Source organism: Diabrotica virgifera, chromosome 8 (genome assembly GCF_917563875.1).
Source record: "Diabrotica virgifera virgifera chromosome 8, PGI_DIABVI_V3a".
NCBI lineage: Eukaryota > Metazoa > Arthropoda > Insecta > Coleoptera > Chrysomelidae > Diabrotica > Diabrotica virgifera.
Genome location: NC_065450.1, coordinates 50,842,327 through 50,859,321, shown reverse-complemented (window position 1 = coordinate 50,859,321; position 16,995 = coordinate 50,842,327). Strand labels below are relative to the sequence as shown.

The 16,995-nt window shown below is 32.3% G+C and overlaps 1 protein-coding gene across 2 annotated transcripts in view; it reads right to left on the bottom strand.

Annotated features, from left to right (window-relative positions):
- LOC126890744 (transmembrane channel-like protein) overlaps positions 1-14,243 on the bottom strand; it is a 164,957-nt gene extending 150,714 nt beyond the window's left edge. For both annotated transcript variants that reach the window (XM_050659914.1, XM_050659915.1), the window contains exon 1: positions 14,132-14,243. In XM_050659914.1, coding sequence (XP_050515871.1) covers positions 14,132-14,242 — 111 coding nt within the window. In that variant the 5' untranslated portion in view covers position 14,243. The remainder of the gene's footprint in view (positions 1-14,131) is intronic.
- Positions 14,244-16,995: the final 2,752 nt, after the last annotated feature.

The following is a 16,995-nucleotide window of genomic DNA, read 5'->3' as shown; positions in this document are numbered from 1 at the left end:
CATTCTCGTTGAAACTTTACCGCACTGAGCAGATGGGACGTGAATTGTAAATTGTAGAATTCCCTTATCTTCCTTAGACTTAGCATCCGTATGGCTTGCAAATTGTAGAAGCCTCGGAGGTGTAACCAGAGAAGGTTCCCATTGTTTTCATTCTGGTGCGATGTAGAATAGCATTATGTTGTTTTATATGCCATTAGAGTGAAAACTTTGTCTTTTTACACAGTTCCGTTTACCAAACGCTGTCCAGGCTAATCCTATGCGACGTGGGAGCTCGCAAGTCTGGTTATCTCTTCCCAGCCGAATTTCATGTCCCAAATACTTTTAAGAGACAGTCTGCTTAATATCCATTCCATCAACAAATATATTACGATTTAGCACCAGATTAGTCATTATTTGCGTCTTGTTGATGTTAATCTTTAGTCCAACCTCAAAGGAAGCGTGATATAATTTGTTCAACATTATTATTGCATCATCCGTACGATCGGCTATAAGGACGATGTCATCTGCGAATCTCAAATGACTGAGCTTCTCTCCATTTATGTTTATACCATATTCGTTCAGGTGTGCCTTCTTAAAAGTGTGTTCTAAAAGGATTGTGAATAGCTTTGGTGAGGGTGTCTCCTTGCCGTATTCCTCGCTGTATACAGAATTTATTTGTTTGTTGTTGAGACAGTCTTACGTTAGCCGTTGCCTCTTGGTAGATATATTTGATCATGTTAGTGTAGCGATGGTATGTTCGGCATTCTGTAAATGATTTTAACATTCTCTGCTGGCTTATGGTATCGAATTCTTTCTCGTAGTCCACGACTATCAGTGCCAATAGTTTGTTGTATTCCGCAGACTTCTCTATTAGGTTTTTTATTACAAGTAAGTGGTCGTTAGTGCTATATACACATCTAAATCCAGCTTGTTCGCTAGACTGATAGAAGTCTAACTTAGTCTCCAGTATTTTTTTGATTATTTCATTCATAGGAGATTCTGATCAATAGAAAGCTACATAAATCTAAATTAAATCGATTATTTTTTGATGATTTTAACTTCCAATCGTATACAAAGATATTTGATCACGTGTTTAATTCTGTCCAATCAGATTAAAATTATACTGAGAATTATCTACTGTAGAAAATTACCGATAGAATTTTTTTAAGTAGATTGTTTCTGTTTAATGGCTACCAGTTTCCTAGTTTTGACAACTGTCACATTTCAAGAAAATATCCATAATATACGTATTAAAAAATAATCTTACGAATATCACACGACAGTAAGAATAAATAAGAAAATAATGCTTTATTTTTACACAAATTTGTTGTCACTGGGAAATAGCCACTCGAGCCCTGCGGGCTCTCGTGTCTATTGCCAGACAACAAATTTTCGAAAAACTGTCGCATTATTTTCAATTTATTCTCACTCTCTTGTGATATTATACCGGATAATTTTTGATCATTTCATTCATAGGAGATTCTGACCAATAGAAAGCTACAGAAATCTGAATTAAATCGATAATTTTTGATAATCTCCCGTCGTTAAGTATATAACGTCAGATGCCCTTCGTTGCTACGAAAAAATACATTCAGTGACAATGACAATTAATGTTTTAAAAATTATAAAAGTGATGACTTTCAATCGTCAAATATTTATAAAAACTATGTGTTTAATGGTACTTACATAAATAAATTAAAATAAAATTTTGGTTTTGAACAGTTTTATTCATGAAATAATCGCAACAAATTGCACTCGACCTCTGAAATTAATATAGAATTTTTGCTCTCGTGACACTTTGACATAATTTCACTCGCCTTCGGCTCGTGAAATTAAAACTGTCAAAGTGTCACTCGGGAAAAATTCAATAATTTCAGAGCTCTTGTGCAATTACTACTGATAATTTCCCGTCGTCAAGTATATTACGTCAGATGCCCTTCGTTGCTACGAAAAAATACATTCAGTGACGTTAATGACAATTAATGTTTTAAAAATTATAAAAGTGATGACTTTCAACCGTCAAAATAATATTTATAACAACTCTGTGTTTAATTGTTCTAATTTATACTTACATAAATAAATTACAATAAAATTTTGGTGTTGAACAGTTTTATTCATGAAATAATCGCAACAAATTGTACTCAATCTCTAAAATTAATATAGAATTTTTGCTCTCGTGACCTTTAGACATAATTTCACTCGCCTTCGGCTCGTGAAATTAAAACTGTCAAAGTGTCACTCGGGAAAAATTCAATAATTTTAGAGCTCTTGTGTAATTACTACTGATTATTTCATTCATAGGAGATTCTGACCAATAGAAAGCTACAGAAATCTAAATTAAATCGATAATTTTTAATAATTGCCCGTCGTCAAGTATATTACGTCAGATGCCCTTCGTTGCTACGAAAAAATAAATTCAGTGACATTAATGGCAATTAATGTTTTAAAAATTATAAAAGTGATGACTTTCAACCGTGAAATATTTATAAAAACTGTGTGTTTAATTGTACTAATTTGTACTTACATAAATAAATTACAATAAAATTTTGGTTTTGAACAGTTTTATTCATGAAATAATCGCAACAAATTGCACTCGATCTCTAAAATTAATATAGAATTTTTGCCCTCGTCACACTTTGAAATAATTTCACTCGCCTTCGGCTCGTGAAATTAAAACTGTCAAAGTGACACTAGGGAAAAATTCAATAATTTTAGAGCTCTTGTGCAATTACTACTGATAATTTTTTTGAAAAGTTTATACAGAGTGTTTCATTAACAATTGTCCATATCGTAACTGGAGAAACCTTAGCACAAAATACGAAGATTTAACCCAAAATACATACTTAAATAAAATATTCTTCCTTACCGAGATACAGAGTGTTTTATTACAAATGTTCTAAAAGGATTTTAGCCCATTGTTAAAGCAACTTTTAATACTTTTTGTTCAAACTTGACAAAGAGTTTACACATGTTAGGATACTTTAACTAGTGTTAAAAGATAGTTTTCAGCTGTTACCAGAGGCGTGCTGTAGGGATATATACTGCCTTTTCGCCCCTTTTCCCCCCTTACAATCTACTTTACAGTCGTAATAGTCATTTCAGCATGTTTTTTGATTCTTTCTTATTTTTACGTAAATATCATCCTGTTGTCTCAATGCGATAAGGTAAGTAGATTTCAAGTTATTTGCGGTTTAATGTAATGGATTCAATAAAATTATGTATTTTAGACACATAATCTTATTGAATGTAGTTTAAAATATATACACATAGTCTTATGGATCCATTATCTTTAAACGCAAATAACTTGAAAACTACTTACTTTAGCGCAATGAGACAAAAGGATGATATGTAAAAAGTAACAAGGAATCAAAAAACATGCTGAAATAATTATTACGTCAGTGACGTAGATTGTGAGGGGGAAAAGGGGGCGAAAATTAAGTATATATCCCTACGGCACGCCTCTGGTAACAGCGGAAAATATCTTTTAACACTAGTTAAAGTATCCTAACATGTGTAAATTGTTTGTCAAGTTTGAACAAAACATATTAAAAGGTGCTTTAACAATGGGCTAAAATTAGAACATTTGTAATAAAACACTCTGTATCTCGGTAAGAAAGAATTTTTTATTTAAGTGTTTTGGGTTAAATCTTCGTATTTTGTGCTAAGGTTCCTCCAGTTACGATATGGACAGTTATTAATGAAACACCCTGTATATGTGTGATAGCAAACTGATAGTCATCATCATCATTATCTTTGCCTTATCCCTATGCGGGGTCGGCTTCCCTAATTGCATTTCTTCACACAATTCTATCCTGGGTCATATCAATATTAATCCCCTTTACCAACATGTCCTGCCTAATCGTCTCCCCCCACGTATTCTTTGGTCTTCCTCTCCTACTCCTTCCAGGAATCTGCACTTCAGCTACTCTTCGTATTGGATGATTAACGTCTCGACGTTGAACATGACCAAACCATCTCAACCTATGCTCTCTCATTTTGGCATCAATTGGTGCCACAACTAGACTTCCCCTAATACTCATGTTTAATTTTATCCTTTCTTGTCACTCCGCTCATCCATCTAAGCATTCTCATCTCCACCACATGCATTCGTTGTTCATCTTTCTTTTTAACTGCCCAACATTCAGTTCCGTACATCATAGCCGGTCTTATGGCTGTTTTATAGAATTTTCCTTTCAGCTTCATTGGAACTTTTCTGTCACACAACACACCACTCGCTTCCTTCCACTTCATCCATCCAGCCCTAATTCTACTGCATGCATCTCCATTTATTTCTCCATTTCTCTGTAATACCGATCCCAATTACTTAAAACTATTGCTTTTTACAATCAGTTCACCATCCAAAGATATCATTTTATTTGTAGTAACTCCATCTTTAAATGAACATTCCAAATACTCTGTCTTTGTCCTACTAAGTTTTAAACCTTTTTCCTCCAGAGCAGTGTCCACTGTTAAAGTTTTTTTCTAAGTCTCTTTCACTATTTCCTACTAACACGACATCATCAGCATACATTAAGCACCATGAAATGTTACCCTGTAGTTTCGCTATTATTTGGTCCAGAACTAATGAGAATAAATACGGACTAAGCACCAAGCCTTGGTGCAATCCTACTTTCACATGAAATTTTTCAGTCTCTCCCACACCTGTCCTAACACGAGTCGTTACTCCCTCATACATATCCCTCACAATCTTTACATATGTACCAGGGACTCCTTTCTTATTGAGTACCCGCCACAGGATCTCTCAAGGAACTCTATCATACGCTTTCTCAAGATCAATGAATACCATATGAGCGTTTGTTTCTTTACTCCTGTATTTTCCCATCAACTGCCTTATAATGAAAATTGCGTCTGTTGTTGATCTGCCCTGCATAAAGCCAAATTGATTCTCGGATATGTCGGTCTCTTCACGTATCCGTCTATTAATTACTCTCTCCCATATTTTCATGGTGTGGCTAAGCAGTTTTATAGCCCTGTAGTTTGTACACTCCTGTATATCTCCCTTGATTTTGTAGACAGGTACTAGTATACTGCTTCTCCATTCGTCTGGCATTTGCCCAACTTCCATAATTCTATTAAATAAACCTGCTAGCCACCTTGTTCCTGTCTCTCCCAATCCTTTCCATACTTCCCCAGGAATATCATCTGGTCCTACCGCTTTTCCTTTCTTTATTTTTTGATGCGCTTGAGCCACTTCCTCGTTTGTTATTTTGATGACCATTGCTGCTACTGTCTCCGTTGACTCCACAGGCTGTCTGTCTAATTCTTCATTTAATAAGCTGTCAAAGTACTTTCTCCATCTATTATTGACATCCTTTTCGTGAACTAGTATTTTATTATTTTCATCTCGGATACATCTAATCTGATTAAAATCTTTTGCTGTCTTTGCTCTCTGTTTGGCTATTTTATATATCTTTGTTTCGCCTTCATGGCTGGGATTATGTTCCTTTGCCAACATGTTCCTTTGATAACCAATATTATTCAACAGCCCCTTTACCGACATATCCTGTCTAAGCGTCTTCCCACAGGTCATTTTGGTCTTCCTCTCCTACTCGTTCCAGGAACTAGCAGATCAAAAATTCTTCGTATTGAGTGATGAACGTCTCCACTATTCTTTTTTGACACTCCACTAATCCATTTAAGCATTCTCGTTTCCGCCACATAGATATAGATTCGTTGTTTCTCACACATAACTTTTTTTTTCGAGGCAGTAGTCTCACTGGCAAGATAAAATTATCGATTTTAAGTTTTTTCTTTAACCTTTAACTACCCGCGCATCAAGTTATAACATAACTACACGCGTGGCGTACTTTGTACGCCACAAGAAAATACACTTAAAAACAGCGGATTTGTTTAATTTTTTTTTGAAAAAATACACTTAGTTGTTTGTTATAAACCTTATTCGGCATCAGTGAATACTTGGAGTTCCTTTCCAGTAAGCCAATTGGGATTTATAACTGGAATCGTGGAAAAACTGGATTCCATGATAAATAAAATTACTAATAAAAAAATTTTTTAAATGTGATTTTTTACAGGAGAAAAAGTATTGTTTACAAAGAAAAATATATTTTTTGCCATAATGACTAAAAAACAATTAAAATATGTACTTATATTACGACTTATAGTAATATAATCCTGGGGTCTATTGTCCACCACCGGAAACAACAAATAATAAAATGTAAATTACGATCTTTCCAGAAAGCCGATTATAACGAAACTAAAACCAAATTCAAATTGTAAAGCACATTCCAGTGATAGGTTAGAAAAATAAGCAAGGTCAAAAATTAAATTTTTAAATATATTTCCAGTAGAATTCTTATATCTGGCGTACAAAGTACGCCAGCGAGTGTAGTTAAAGGTTAAACCGATTTCAATTTTTGTTTTAAATTCTGCATATTTATTGTTTATATTTTCAACTAATGAGTTTTTCGGTTTTTTTGTCGGTATTCCTGTGTTAGTTTGACCATACATATATATTTTCGTTTTTTAAATTTTGCTAGTATGAATCAGAATTGTTTCCTTCATCTATTATTAATTTTACTGAACCAAAAGACACAGACTCCACATAATGCACCTACCCACTTGGTTCAAATAATTGTATAAAAATAAGAAATTAATTGAAATAGGAATATAGCTCTCCTTAAACTTGCCTGCAAACGTTACCATGAAACGAAGAAAATTTATGACTTCTTTCTTTAATGTTCTAAGAATTTACAGTGAAATTGATCATACAGCACGCTGTAATAAGTGTTACCCCCCCCCCCCCCCGCTGTTAACTTATTTATGTTTTAGCACATAAGAAAAACGCTCGGACAGGTCGATTTTTAAAACAATCCTAGTAGACCAGGGCGGATCTGTAAAAATATTATTACATTTGGACGTTGAGAGGTGACTCAAATGTTTTTGCAGATATTGCTTGAAAATAACTCAAATAATAATATTTGAGTTATCCTCCCTCTCAAAAAGGTCCGGAACATTGTTTAAATAATCAAAATGTCAAAAAATGAAGGAAAAATTCGATTTTTTTTATCGTTTTTTGATTATAACTTTAAAAGTATTCATTTTCGAGAAAAGTTGTACTGACATAAAAGTTGCATAATTAAATTTCCTACAATATAGAATTGGTTATATATTTAAAAAATAGTCACCCTTGTTGCAAAATAGCAATAATTGCGAAAAAACTATACAAAAAGAAGTATTCGCATTTTACGTTTTTTCAACCATTTATGCTACACTTAGGACCTTCATATTCCACTCAGAAAAACTTTATGATACACTAAAACAATACTGTAAATTTCATTAAGATCGGTTCAATAAATTTTGCAAAATAAATTTTGCAATCCAGCTTTCGCAAACAAAATTCGTTTTTTCAAAATGTTACAGGACTGAAAATAAAGCATATAGCAAGTTGAATTTTTTTTTGCGTTTAGAAGTGTACTGTACCTTTTATTTGCAATTTGCAAAATTAAAATCGATTAACTTCCACGGCGTCAGGAATTTTTTAAATAAACATTAATTATTGGTGCTACGCGCAGGACAGCGGATAGTTTGCTCTGATTGGGCATTTCAATGACCTTTAATAATGATTGATACATTTTAATTTTTATTACATTTCGATATAAATAAATAAATTTGTTTATTGCAAAATAAAAACACATACTTTATCTTTTAAAATAACACTTTTTTTAGCAAAAACTTTCTTTGTTCATATATTTTAACTTAGAGAATAAAAGTTTATTATTTTTAAACATATGCAATTGTTTAAACAATATTTCACAAACAATAATAAAATTAGTTTGATTTTTGTGGAATTAAAATATTAAAATACAATTTTAACTATTTAGAATGGGAAATAAGCCACAATATTATTAAAAAATGATTTTTATTAACGTTTCGACGCCCAAATCGGGTGCCGTTGTCAAAATACAAAATACTAGTGAGTATTTTGACAACAAATACAACATATTATAAATAATATGAGTATTTTGTATTTTGACAACGGCACCCGATTTGGGCGTCGAAACGTTAATAAAAATCATTTTTTAATAATATTGTGGCTTATTTCCCATTCTAAATAGTTAAAATTGTAAAAATGCCACAAGAAAATAGCTTCAGAACAACATTAAAATACAACAAAATATAGAGTAAGAAAATAATATATTAGATAAAGATTAGAAGAAATTTTGGTGGAAATCAACTTGTGTGAATCGAACACCGCTGTCCTGCGCGTAGCACCAAAAATTATTGTTTATTTCAAAAATTTTCTGACGCCGTGGTAATTATTCGATTTTAATTTTGCAAATTGCAAATGAAAAGTACAGTACACTTCTATAAGCAAAAAAAAATTCAACTTATTATCTGCTGTATTTTCAGTCCTGCAACATTTTTAAAAAATGAATTTTTTTTGCGAAAGCTGGATTGCAAAATTTATTTTGCAAAATCTATTAAACCGATCTTAATGAAATTTACAGTGGTGTTTTATGATATCATAAAGTTTAATTGGGTAAAATATGAAGGTCCTAAGTGTAGCATAAATGGTTGAAAAACGTAAAATGGCAATACTTGTTTTGGCATAGTTTTTTTCGCAAGGATTGCTATTTTGCAACAAGGGTGACTATTTTTTAAATTTTTAACCAATTCTATATTGTAGAAAATTTAATTACGCAACTTTTATGTCAGTAAAACTTTTCTCAGAAATGAACAGTTTTAAAGTTATAATCAAAAAACCAATAAAAAAATCGAATTTTTCCTTCATATTTTGACATTTTGATTATTTAAACAATGTTCCGGACCATTTTGAGTGGGAGGATAACTCACATATTATTATTTAAGTTATTTTCAAGCAATTTCTGCAAAAAAGTTTGAGTCACCTCTCAACGTCCATCTCAAAACAGATGAGCCCTGGACTATAGTATATTATGACATCAATGTTTCGAACTTTACGCGATCCCTCTTCTTGTGACAGGCATAACTTTGTTTTTTGTGACACCTCATTTAAAAGCTTTAGAGATACTGATTACAAAAATGTATAATACTTTAATCCTTTTTGAGAGCATAGGCGCAAAATTTTGGTCAAATATTTTTATTATTTCATTTTTTTCGAATCTTGAGAAAACTAATAAGTATTTTTGAAAAATTTAAACGCAAAATGAAAGATTACAATATTACCGAGGACTGAAAGTCTCTTTTGATTGATATATTTTAAATTAAAAATCACACTCAATTTTCTCTTTTTTTGCCCCTGTAACATTAAAATAATCATTAAAGAAGTTCTCAGGGACTTTAGACCCTCGGTAATACTGTAACCTGTCATTCTGCGTTTAAATTTTTCCAAAAAACTTATTAGTTTTCTAAGGATTCGAAAAAAATGAATGCATTTAAAAAGAATTCGACCGAAATTTTGTGCCTGTGCTCTCAAAAAGGATTAAAGTATACATTTTTGTAATAAGTATTTTAAAATTTTTTACATGAGGTGTCATGATATACTTTCCTATTAAAAACAAATCAAAGTTATGCCCGTCACCTGAAGAGGGATCCCGTAAAGTTCGAAACATTGATGCCATAATATACTACGATTATTCTAGTGCACTTTATTTATTTCTTTATTTATATTAATGCTATTTTTGTTTTGGTTTTTGGTGTAGAAACTCATCGCGTACACATAATCTAATCTAAAGAAATATAAACATAATTCTGCAAATTAATAACCCATTAAAAATACAAAGCATACAACAAAGTAGGTCAGCTAAGCACTCAAAAGAACATTTATTTTTATTATTAGAAAATTCGCCTTGTCATCGCACCATACATTCAACCGCTCTTCTTGACGAAAAAAATTAATTGCTAATACCTTTCTCACATTGTTGTTCAGAGCTTTTACTAGAACACACCCTGTTCGTGCCGTAAATGAAGATGAAAACCAAGTAAAAAACTGAATTAATTCCAACACGTGATTGCAATATGTTTACCGCACCTAATATTACTGCCATAAATATTTTTTCGGTTTTATTTTTAATCGAAATAGAATCACCCTGAATTAAAACTGTAATCACAATAATATGTGTGTTAATAGTATATTACACGTCAATTTAATAATCATTCCGATTCCGCATACTTCAACTCTATTAACTGACATAATATACAGTGTAAGGTTTATGTATGGAACGCCTCAATTATGGTATTTGCATTTTTGTCAGATCTTCCGTTTTCTGGAAATTTAATAAAATACCCTGTATATTTTTTCTTCCTTACAAAATACTGATTATTGTTCATGTTGGTAATGTTCTCTATACCTAAATGCCATAATTTCGGAGTTACTGCTATATTCACATTATCTTAGTCGAAGTTAGATAAATAAACTCGTTTAATTTTAATAATCTTCAATAATGTATATTCTTGGGAAACCTGGGTAATGAAAAAAAAAGATGAAGCCCAACTCAGGATATTCGAGAGAAAGATACTGAGAAAAGTATATGGCCCGGTGCAAGAGGAAGGCGGCACATGGATAATCAGGAGAAACGACGAGGTTAATGAACTGAATGAAGGGTATGGCATTGTAAGATTTGTGAAAAGTCAAAGACTGTCATGGCTGGGACATGTTCAGCGACAAGAAGACACAAAGACGACAAAGAAGATGTTATAGTGGAAGCCGGTAGGAAGGCGGAAAAAGGGAAGGTCCAGGACGAGATGGTTGGATGACGTGGAAGACGTCCTGAAAACCATGAATGTAAGACAATGGAGGAGAAGGGCCCAAGAGAGATCTGAATGGAAGGACATAGCCAGACAAGCAAAGACCCATCCAGGGATATGATGCCAAAAGAAGAAGAAGAAGAAGAATGTATATTCTTATAATAGCATAACAAGGTCAATAATTTTATAGTCCACAGTACATCGTCCTTTTTTGAAGATGATTGTTTAATCTCAAACATTCAATTTTCATATTCGATATTAAACAATCTTTTTATCGCCCCGTATGTCACATTAACGCAATTGTTATTATATTGCAAACATGTGCGGGCTATTTAATTAGTTTAATTATTGTCATAAACAATATTTCTGACTAGGGCGCACTGATTGTGCTGACTAAATAAAATCCTTTGTTAATTAGCCGCGTGGGCTGCCCCCCATACTGGGACAGCTAAGAAAGAGTATACATTAGATTCATTCCTTCGAGTAACTTCAACGAGTCAAGATGTGCTTGTAAATACATACATTCGAGTCACCTCATACAATCAACATGTAGCATCATAGTGGATTCTCAGTTTAAACTTTATACTAGGGATGGCGGTTTTTGACAAAACACCGGTTTTCGGTTATACCGGTTTTTTGGCTTACAGTTTAACCTGGCGGTTATAACCGGCCAAAAAAAACCGGTTTTTCCAAAAACCGATTTTCGGTTTTTTTAATCCAATAGGTTACAATGTTACATTTACAATGCACTTTAGTTTGCGATACTCCACTAGATTCGATACTCGATATCAATATGATCAAAATTGGTATCACTACTGGTAGCACTACAACACGGGGTGGGTCTTGGCTGACTGCACAACTCGCTTCCATCTCGAACGGTCGTCCATGATAGTTGGGTCAGTTTGTAGTCCCATTGTTCTTAGATCTGACCATATATTGTCTCTCCATCGCAGTCGTGGGCGTCCTAAGGGCCTCCTTCCTGTGGGGGTTTCTTCCCAGATCAGTTTGGCAAAGCGGTTATTAGGGAGTCTATGGACATCGCCAGCCCATCTTAGAAGCTGAGATTTAATTTCTTGGACTACGTCGCTCGCCCTATACATCTGCTTGACCTCAGCATTTGTTCTCATTTGGTATTCGTTGCTATTTGGATCGTGAAAAGATCCAAAGATTCTTCTGAGTTTTTTTCTCTCAAAACATCTAAGTTTTCTTTTAATTGCTTTGGTCAGAGTCCACGTCTCACACCCATACAAGAGCACCAGTCTAAATCACAAAATCGAACTGCCACTGCTAATCCCGTGAATCTTTTGCAGACAAACAGAAAACTATTGTAGTTTTTATTGATATTACAAACGCATTTGATATAACATGACGCTACGATATAATCAAATTGCTACAAACATGGAACATTTGAGGTAACATAATAACTGGTTTACTGTGTGTTTGCCTTTGTAAAGTCTTTAACTGAAGAGGTTGAGGAGTGGGGAGCTGTTTTTCTCGAGTTGGTCATTCAGAACTATATCTGTATTTTTAAATTTATTAATTTTCATAGATTCTAATAAAGATAGCTTAAGGCCTTTATTTTGAATATGCAGAATTTGAAACTGTTCATTAAAAGAATGATTATGATCTAGAAGGTGAAGTGCGTATGTAGAAGTGTCTGTTTTTCTATTGTTGAAAGCCCTTTTGTGTTCTGCTATCCGTTTGTCAAAGGTTCTGGCAGTTTGGCCGATATAAGTTTTCGGACAGTCACCACAAGTTACTTTGTAAACACCACTCTGTCGTTATTTTCTCTTTCGGCTCTTATTGTTCTTAATATATTTGCTTAAGTTGTTGTTAGTTCTGAAAGCTGGTGTTATTCCTTTCTTTTTTCTGTATCTGGCTATTTTTGTTGTTATCTTGCCAGTATATGTGATAGAACAGAAGGTACTGGGTTCTTTCTGTGGTGGTGGATAGACTAATTTCAGGGCTTTCTTATGTTATTTTTGTTAATTGTTTGTTCTCTATAGCCATTGTTTACTGCTATTTGTTTGATGATGTTCAGTTCTATCTCGAAGTTATTTTTTGACATGGGAATTTCTGTCAGTCTATGTATAATGCTATGGTAGACTGCTAATTTGTGTTGTGTAGGATGGGATGATGAATTGTGTATAGTTTTATCAGTACGGGTAGGTTTATGATATACGGAGAACTCATATCATAAACCTATATACCCATACTGATACAACTATACACAATTCATCATCCCATCCTACACAACACAAACAAATTAGCAGCCACCATAGACTGACAGAAAATCCCATGTCAAAAAATAACTTCGAGATAGAACTGAACATCATTAAACAAATAGCAGAAAACAATGGCTATAACGAACAAACAATTAACACAATTTTAAATCAAAAACTCCATAAAAAAGCCCTGAAATTAGTCTATCCACCACCACAGAAAGAACCCAGTACCTTCTGTTATATCACATATACTGGCAAGATAACAACAAACATAGCCAGATACATAAAAAAGAAAGGAATAACACCAGCTTTCAGAACTAACAACAACTTAAGCAAATATATTAAGAACAATAAGAGCCGAAAGAGAAAACAACTACAGAGTGGTGCTTACAAACTAACTTGTGGTGACTGTCAGAAACCTTACATCGGTCAAACTGGCAGAACCTTTGACAAACGGATAGCAGAACACAAAAGGGCTATCAACAATAGAAAATCAGACACTTCTACATACGCACTTCACCTTCTAGATCATAATCATTATTTTAATGAACAGTTTCAAATTCTGCATATTCGAAATAAAGGCCTTAAGCTATCTTTATTAGAATCTATGGAAATTAATAAATTGAAAAATAAAGATATAATTCTGAATGGCCAACTCGAGACAAACAGCTCCCCACTCCTCAACCTCTTCAGTTTAAGACTTTAAAAAGGCAAACCCATAGTAATCTAAATCACTTGAGAAAGGCACTCTGGCGAAACAGCTGTAGTCACATATAGTTATAATAAATTTTGTAGAAGTATAGAAAACAAACGTTTTCAGTGTTTTATTGTTAAATAAAATGAACTTCCATCAAGTAACGGTCGAATCCATCAATTATAATAAAATATATTACAATTTTAAAAACATACCAAAATAAAATTAATATGAAAGCTCTTTACAACAAAAACAAAAGACTGCAACTATCTGGTCCTTGTTTACAAAACCCTCATTTTATAGATTACTATAATATGGATCTACCAAAGAATCCTTATTGCACCAATTTGAAGTTATTCAAAACAAAAAAAAGTATTAAGAATAGCCACGTAGCTTTCCGAACCAGCCCAATAGAAAGTTTACAATCAGAAACTTTAGATACAACTTAAATATAGAAGAATGCTTTTATGGAACGCATTATGAAAGGCCGTTTGAATTTTTGGTAAATTACTGGTAATATACTTACATCTTGATATTTAAACTCGGCTGATAAACTCCTGGGTTTTCCAAAGTCAAGTCTAAGAATTCCCGGTGGAGCTTCCCTAAGGTTTGTGTTTGCATTTTCTTTTTGTTCCATTTTAAAACTAAAATAGAAAAACTTACTGCTTATGTATTATTATTGTATCTACTATTAATTTAATTACTTACTTATCTATTATTAATTTACTATTTTAGTTGGGAATAAGCCACAATTTTATTTTGAAATTAAATTTATTTGACGTTTTTTCCACTTCGAAAATCGTTATCAAAATATTGTTACGAAATTAAAATGGAAAACAAAATAACCGTTTCGTTTCAAACAAAAACGGCTATTAACTAAGTAACAAAATATCGAAGGATAGGAAAAACTGAACAGGAACTAATGCCTAAAACATTTTTCTTCTAAAATAACCACGAAGTGATTAATCGATAAAAAACGATAAAAAAATCTTACTAGCAATGCTACATACGAATCTAAAATAAAGTCTAACTCTCTCTCTCTCTCTCTCTCTCTCTCTCTCTCTCTCTCTCTCCCTTCCTTCCTCCCTCGCTCCCTCCATCCCTCCCGCCCTCCACTCCTGAAACTTGAGAATTTTAAAACAAACTATTTAATGTTGTATGTTAAAAATATAAGCTCAAAATAAATACTGTGTGGAGACAATACAAAATATTAATATACACGTAAGAAGACAAACATTCTTTAAATATAAATATATATTATATAAATTAAATATATATTGGTTCAACGAAAAATAAAAAGAAGCTGACGCTTCTTCCACTGACTAGATCTGTAAAAATCTGTGATAAATGTCGCAAAAAACCTAAAAACTATAGAAATTTTTATAAAAGGTATAGTTTATTAAAATCCCTAAAAAGGAATAACGTCATAGAACGTTTTCGGAATAAGAATTCCATCACAAGTGCTTTTTACCTGAAATAAGTATAACCTTTTTAGTGAAGACAAACGTATGATAAAATTTCGACTAAGGTTGAAAATTACACACGCTAAACATCAAGCTAATCTTAATGCAATAATGTAAACAATTTAAAACTATGCAATATCTAAAGTCTAAAGGGTTTTTACCCACATATCAAGATGGCCCAGACATGTACTTTAACCTGAAAATATAACCACCTGTAATTTTCAATCTTAGTCAAAATTTTACCTTACGTTTGCCTTCACAAAAAGATTTATACTTATTTCAGGTAGAAAGCACTGATGATGGAATTGTTATTCCGAAAACGTTTTATGCGAATCCCTTTTTAGGGATTTTAATAAAATATACATTTTTTAAAGGATTTTAGTAATTTTTTGCAATTTATGGTATAAAGGAATTTAATTTCCTCGTGGATTTTTTAAAAACAAAAGGTAATCAATTTTTATAAACTTTTATTACTTACTTGATATTATATTTGAATATAACTGTTAATATTTCTTGTATTGGTGTAAAGGTGAATGAAGTTTTTCGCACTTAATAGTGATCTATGTAGGAAACTGGAATGACTAGGCGCACCTTTGACATCACTTACGTTAAAACTTTAATATCGGCTAATTTAATACAGTCAACAGAGCTTTTACACGCAAATTGCGTGTATTAACATTTTATTGCACTTTGTAGCTTTTACATTTATAAAGAACTACTGTTCTTTGAATCCCTACAATGCGGAAATACACACATCGTAAAAGTATAAGGATACAAGAATAAAAAACCGCTAAAAGCAGTAAAAATGAGTGGCGCATACAATATTCCAGCTACAAAAGATCTGATATGAATATTACGTGGCGCGAAAATGTATTTTCATTTTGATGCAAAACAAAATTTTAGTTTTATTTTAAAAGATTTTTTCATAATATTTGCCCAATTTGAAGTAAAACGCGCCAAAAAAGAGTAACTTTGATACAGTTTGAATTTTGAAACTCTTTTGTGGCGGGTTTACTTCAAATTTAGCAAATATTATGAAAAAATCTTTTAAAATAAAACTAGAATTTTGTTTTGCATCAAAATTAAAATACATTTTCGCGCCACGTAATATTCATATCAGATTTTTTGTAGCTGGAATATTGTATGCGCCACTCATTTTTACGGCTTTTAGCGGTTTTTTATTCTTGGGATGGCCGGTAAATGAACTCGGATTGCCTGTTTCCAGATCAAATTAGCGTCGTAACCACTACAACTACATAAACCATTTAGGGAATAATCGTTAATTGGATTATAATTTTGTAGCTTAATAACTTCTAAACGTTAACATTTAAAATAACTTTTAAACCAAGAGTAGCTGTTAACCAATTTTACAAAGTTGTTGCACTAAGTAGAAATACAGTGTCGACCATCCTAAGATTAAAAGTAGATCATGGATGTTTTCCGAAGCATCTACATAAAATCGGAGTTCTCCCAACATTCAGATGTGACTGTGGAACTAGCATAGCTAATCTAAATCACATATTTTTTAACTGTCCCTTACATCTCAATTCAAGTATGTGGCTGCTACAAGAATTGCTGAAAGCAGGTTTAAGTACTCCCCTAGACTTAAATGTACTATTAAGTGAAGACAACATTAAAATTTTTAAACTAATTATGACATTTCTTCAAAAAATTAAATTGAAAGTCTAAATGTAAAACTACTCGTTTGAATGGATAGGTATTTCCTTTGTATTATGTAATGTATGAATGAGATATTTCTTGTAATTAATTAAGTATATTATTTTGTAACCTATGTATCTTCGAAAAAAAATATATATAGATATAAAAAAAAAGTTAAAAAAAAATAAAAAAAAGATTAAAAAAATAATAAAAAAAATATATAAAAAAAATTAAAAATTAAAAAAAAATAAATAAATCTAAAGGTTAT